Source organism: Manis javanica, chromosome 8, assembly GCF_040802235.1.
Source record: "Manis javanica isolate MJ-LG chromosome 8, MJ_LKY, whole genome shotgun sequence".
Taxonomy (NCBI): Eukaryota; Metazoa; Chordata; class Mammalia; order Pholidota; family Manidae; genus Manis; species Manis javanica.
Genome location: NC_133163.1, coordinates 10539348 through 10544893, shown reverse-complemented (window position 1 = coordinate 10544893; position 5546 = coordinate 10539348). Strand labels below are relative to the sequence as shown.

The following is a 5546-nucleotide window of genomic DNA, read 5'->3' as shown; positions in this document are numbered from 1 at the left end:
TCAGTGGGGGTGGGGAGGGGGAGACAGAGAGACAGACACAGAGAGAGAGAGAGACCCACAGAGAGAGAAAGAGAGAGACACTCAATATTCAAGGACAGCGCAGAAAGCAACCCGCCCGGGCTTACCCCGTCCGATTGTCTGTCTGCACTGGAGCATGGCAGCTGTAGGCCTGGAGTCTTTGGGGGAGGTTTGCAAGCCCATCTCTTCTGGGCCCAACCTCTCCTCAATCCCGGACTTTTTAAACACACACACGCGCACACACACACGCACACACACACACCGCCCCCTCAAGAAACCAGGGAACCGAGGTCAAGGGGAGGAGGGGCTGAAGGGTAGAAATTTACCGGGAAATGATTGCATTTGGGAGCTGTCTTTTTTGTGATGGTCCCCATGGTGACAATTTGTGACGGCAAAGAATGTGGGAACGGGGCGCTGCCGCCTGATTGGGATGCTTTGTATCTGGAGAGGCGCTCCTGATTGGCCTGAGGGGCCCCCCAGCTCCGGGGACTCGTCCTCCATTCAGCCCACTCGAGGGCTGCACAACTGCTTCCAGCCGGACACTCGGAGCTCGCGGCCGCGCGGGCCTGGCCCAGGTCTGTGGCGGGGGACCTGCCGGGCCACGTTGGCGGCCCGGGGCCCGCACCCTCGGTCAGTGTGGCAGCCCCAGTGGCTTGGCCAACTGGGTGGGGGCGTGGGGCAGGCTGGGGACTGAGGGAGGGGCGAGGTGCTGCGGGCGGTGGCCCAGGAGGCATGAAATTGCTGCAGATGCTTCTACAGGGGAATCCCTGCTGCCCACAGTCTGAGATCAGCCCGCCAGGCAGGCCTCGGCTTGAGTGCCAGACAGGGGGTCCTGCCTGTCCTGCGTGAGAGCTGGGGGTGGAGCGTGGGGACCAAGGCGGGGGGATGATGCTAGCAGGGCTGGGGGCGGGCTGGGAGGAGGAGGGCACCACCAGGGAGAGAAGGGGCTTGGCTTTGCTCTCAAGTGGAGCTGTCGCCTCAGCTCAGGAAATCAAAACCTTGCTGGCAAGTTGTACATGTTGGCAGCATGGCATGTGGGAGATTCAGTGGGCTGGGCAATGCCCCTTGTAGCTGGGTCACCTGGGGCAAATCACCCAACCCCTCTGAGCCTTAGCCTTAAGTATAGGGCAACAGAGCCAAGGAGACTAAATGTGTTCCCAGATGCTCAGGAAATGTTTAGTGGCCCGAATGGGCACCCACAGTCCAGGACTGTTTAGGGCTGTGGGGTGCTGGGGGTGATACCGCTGTTTGAAGCCACATGGCTTTTGGAGAAGGCTGGGTATGGCTGCTCAGAGAGACCCCAGTGGCCTGTCTGTCCCCCCTAGGTCAGCTCTGTACCCTTCCCTGCAGCTGCCAGCCACCAGCAGAAACCGCCCTCTTCATGGAAAGCCCAGTGCAGTGGCCCCCTGGTGATGGCATCCGACAGTGATGTAAAGATGCTGCTGAACTTTGTGAACTTGGCGTCCAGTGACATCAAGGCGGCCCTGGACAAGTCCGCGCCCTGCCGCCGCTCTGTAGACCACCGCAAGTACCTGCAGAAGCAGCTCAAACGCTTCTCCCAGAAGTATTCCCGGCTCCCGCGGGGCCTCCCTGGCAGAGGGGCTGAGCCCCACCTGAAAAGGGGGCCTGAGGACCAGCCCGGGAGGCTGCCCCTCAATTCTGGCCATGACTCCAGCCCCAGTGTGGGTGGGGGCTGCAAGGAGAAGTCTCTGGGGAACCCCTATAGGGAGGAATGTCTCTCCAAGGAGCAAGCCCTACAGGGGCAGAATCCAGAAGCTGCCAGGCCTGGCCAGGTGCCCATGAGGAAGAGACAGCTGCCCGCTTCTTTCTGGGAAGAGCCTCGGCCCACCCACAGCTACCCTGTTGGGCTGGAGGGGGTACTGGGCCCCAGGGAGGGACCTCCCTATGAGGGTAAGAAACACTGCAAGGGCTTGGAGCCCTTGGGGCCTGAGATGGCCACAGCGCACACGTCCCCAAGGGTACCGGCTGAAAAGGAGCCCCTCAAGATGCCTGGGGTCTCCCTGGTGGGTCGTGTCAATGCCTGGAGCTGCTGCCCCTTCCAGTACCATGGACAGCCCATCTACCCAGGCCCTCCAGGGGCCTTGCCTCAGAGCCTGGTCCCCAGCCTGGGCCTATGGAGGAAAAGCCCAGCTTCTCCTGGGGAGCTGGCCCACTTCTGCAAGGATGTGGATGGCCTGGGGCAGAAAGTATACAGACCTGTGGTTCTGAAGCCAATCCCCACTAAGCCAGCCATGCCCCCACCCATCTTCAACATCTTTGGCTACCTCTAGCTGGGCTGGGAGGGCCTTGGCAGGAGTGTCGGGGGTCCTGGGGGCTCTCCTTGTGAGGAGTAGACTGGGCAATGGTGGTCTCTGGGGAACCTTCCCTTTGTGTGCGTGGGGAGAGGGCAGGACTGGGACAGGGCCTTCTCAGGCAGTCACGGAGCCTTGGATGCTGCAGGGCTGGGCCCCGCAGGCCCTTCCGCAGCCAGACCAGAGTCTGACAGGTCCTGCCACCGTCCCTGGGTGGCGGTGGTCTGTCAGCCTCCCCAGAAGCTGGGTTATACATCTGTCCATTTGCCACCCACTGTGGAAGCCAATCCCAGTTCTGTTCTTCATGTTCTTTGTAAATATTAAGAAGGTTAAAAGAATAAAGACATTTCTTTTGCAGTTTCTACATCTTGGATGTCACAAAGTCGAATGGCTCCCAGGCCTAAGAAATGCTGGTGGTGCCCAGGAGGAAGGCCGCTTATGGAGTTGGCTGGCTGTTGGGGGGGGGGAGGTCAGGGCATGAGAGGCCCTAAGACCTCTGTGATGTCTGCAGACAGGCACTGGAGGCCAACAGTCCAATTCAAAGGAAGAAGGGTGGGGAGGGTCAGCCGGGAAGGGTGCTCTGGTTGCCCATGTCAGAAGGCAGAAGCTGGGAGAGGCCTGGATCTCCGGACTCCAAATCGCCCTGGGGAATAGGGAGGCTGGTACTAGGGGAGGTGGGGCTGTACCTTTCCTCTAGCAGCCTCCTTGTTCCATGCTATCTTTGGCTTTATGTCCATGGGCGAAAAAAAGAAAAAAATAATCTCTTGCTAATTCAGATTTGGGTTACCTGACTGCTGATGGCCCTCTTCCCGGGCATGGTGCAGCACCCGGCACATGCCAGGTGTCCCTCCAGTAGAACAGTCGGGGTGGGGGGGTCACTGGTAGCAGGCAAGGGTCCTTGGTTTTGTTCTGATGGTGTCCCACTAGCACAGCCATGGGAGAGGCCTGCCCGCCCCTGTGTGCCAGCCCAGGACCTCCCCTGCGGTGTGCCAGCATGACTCCAGGGATGCCAAGCTGCTCCTTTAATCAAAGCACAGTTCTCACAGCTGGGACTGTGCAGGGGCCAGCCCTGGCTGGGCACATGGCACCCCAGCTAGCAGCATGGTGTTGGATGAGTTACTCCCCCTCTGTGCCTCAGTTTCCTCTTCAGTAAAGTCGAGGACTAGATCAGGGAGAGCAAACAGATGCACCCAAGGCGAGCACTATCGGCTCACCACAGACCCTCTCCTTTGGGGCCCAGACAAGGCCTCAGAATCCTTCCCAACACAAGGCTCCAGGATTAGTGATTGCTAAGGCCCTTGCTCCCCTGCCTGTTTTTACTCCAGCATTCCCCCGGGAAGGGCAGTTGCTCACTGGGAAGCCAATAGGTTTGTGGTGGTTTATGTCCAGTTGTCTTGGAGGACATCAGAGGTGTGGAAGCCACATGACACAGGCAGTGTTGTTCTGAGTAGTTATCGGGTCCACAGGGCAGGGAGCCCACAGCAGGGACCCTCACCTCAGGCTGCCCTGGGCTCGCAGAGCAGGATGGGGGCGAGGAGCAGGCACATGCCCTTCCCCTGCACATCATCCCAAAGCCCTTCCTTCCAGATCCGCCGCGAAGAGGTCCACCTGCCACACTCAACAGCAGCAGTTAAAAACTCCAGTCTAGCCTCAGCCACTTCCCGTGTCCTTGGGCAAGTTAATCTTCCTTTCTCTGGGCAGAAATGGCCTCATCCGAAAATCTCAATCCAGATTGAAAATGAACCTGCTTTGTGGGTTGTTGTGGCCATGATTGAGTGCCTGGCACTCTGAGTGACATGCAGGTGATGAAAAACTGTATGACCCAGTGTCACCTCTCTGTCAGATCATTGGTGGCATCTGTCAGTCTGGCCACACCCATATTTCAATGACACTGATGAACTGGGCTCCCATGGGAGCAGGCACCTGGCTACCACACCACCCACCCTCTCTGGAGGAGCTGAGCCCTGGGGGCATGTTTATTCAGGGATGCTACTTGAGTGCACCACGCCTGGGCCCCCACAGTTCCTCCAAGGCTCAACCTTTCCCAGGAGGTGTCTGGCGATGCGTTAACTTCAAACGCAGGGAGGCTTCGACTGGAAGCAGAAATCTTTACCCAGAAGTGGCTGCATAGAAGCACATGGCACTGGGATTCCCCATGCAGAAGCAAGCTGGGGAGAAACACATCTAGGAAAGCTTTGGAAAGCAGCCACAGTAGCAGCGGCCGATGTGCACCTGCCAGCAAGGGAGCTGGGTTGGTTCAAGGTGACACCCAGGAACTTGCTCCTACTCAGCCCCAGATCCCCAGCACTAGGCTGACCGAGCCCCTGCTCCTGGAACCACTGCCAGCATTTCCAGGGCTGGTGATGACATCAAGACATTGCTGAGGCTGAAGTCGCCCCCGGGGGGCTGGCTAAGTAGGGGGATTTCTGCAGAAGTGTTGGCTAGAGTCCTCCTGGCAGCAGTGATGGTTGAAAAATGAAAAACGGGTCCAGCCTGTCCACTGGCCAATCAGAACCGCTCAACCCTGGGAGCCCAGGCCAGGCATTCACTCTTTGCTGCTGGGTGGAGGGCATCGGGGAAGGCCAGCGCTAGGCAAGGCACTGAAGGGTGGGGAGCGGCCCTTACCAGTGGCTGTGACCAACTGGTACGGACGTATATCGATAGTCTAAGAACCCCATGTGGCACCTCAGGCCAGGGACCTCACAGGTAAATGGTCCCACTTACCTCCTCAATCTCACTCCCTCCACAGGGGCCCCTCTCTCAGACCAGCATCCCTACCCTGCCTAGAGCCTGTGGCCATGCCTGTTAAGACTCTGTGGGACATGAGGTGACTGGAGAAATGCTGCAGTTCAAAGTTGGCCTGATGCCCCACCCCATTCCAAATGTCCCTGGACGTCTTTCTGTTTTGTCCCATCAACAGCCACCCCCACCCCCGACTGAGACTGGAGACTCTCCCTCCAGCTTCCAGCTCAGCAAAGGTATTTTTCGCCCAGGGTTTTCCCCTGATTATGCACGGAACCCTCCTTGGCCGCTTCCCTTGCACCCCTGGGTTGAACATCCCATCTGGGAGGACGCAGGGTTTCCTTTGAGATTCCTTCAGGATCACCACAGCGAGGCAGCATGGGCCCCTGGCCAAGCACTGTTGCTGTGTGTGCCCAGGCAAGTCCCCTCCCCTCCCTGGGCCTGTTTGTACCACAAGGGAGTGGGCGAGATGCA

General features: G+C 58.8%; 1 protein-coding gene across 4 annotated transcripts; it reads left to right on the top strand.

The window, feature by feature from the left end:
• The first annotated feature begins 437 nt into the window (after window positions 1-437).
• On the top strand, window positions 438-2676 carry FAM181A (family with sequence similarity 181 member A). 4 transcript variants are annotated; one of them, XM_017676785.3, is made up of 2 exons: window positions 438-593; window positions 1369-2676. In XM_017676785.3, exons 1-2 carry the CDS (start codon window positions 449-451, stop codon window positions 2307-2309), a joined length of 1086 nt encoding a protein of 361 aa, XP_017532274.1. In that variant the 5' UTR covers window positions 438-448; the 3' UTR covers window positions 2310-2676. The 4 variants fall into 4 exon arrangements, with proteins under 4 accessions (XP_017532274.1, XP_017532276.1, XP_017532277.1 ...); XM_017676787.3 differs by having other exon boundaries at window positions 464-648; XM_017676788.3 differs by having other exon boundaries at window positions 464-648; window positions 1344-2676.
• The last annotated feature ends 2870 nt before the right edge of the window (window positions 2677-5546 follow it).

Excerpts from the sequence above, each read along its gene's own strand:
- FAM181A (XM_017676785.3), top strand. The coding sequence starts at position 449 with ATGCTTTGTATCTGGAGAGGCGCTCCTGATTGGCCTGAGGGGCCCCCC. Across the intron at positions 594-1,368 it reads GCCGCGCGGGCCTGGCCCAG|CTGCCAGCCACCAGCAGAAA; the intron begins GTCTGTGGCGGG and ends CCTTCCCTGCAG.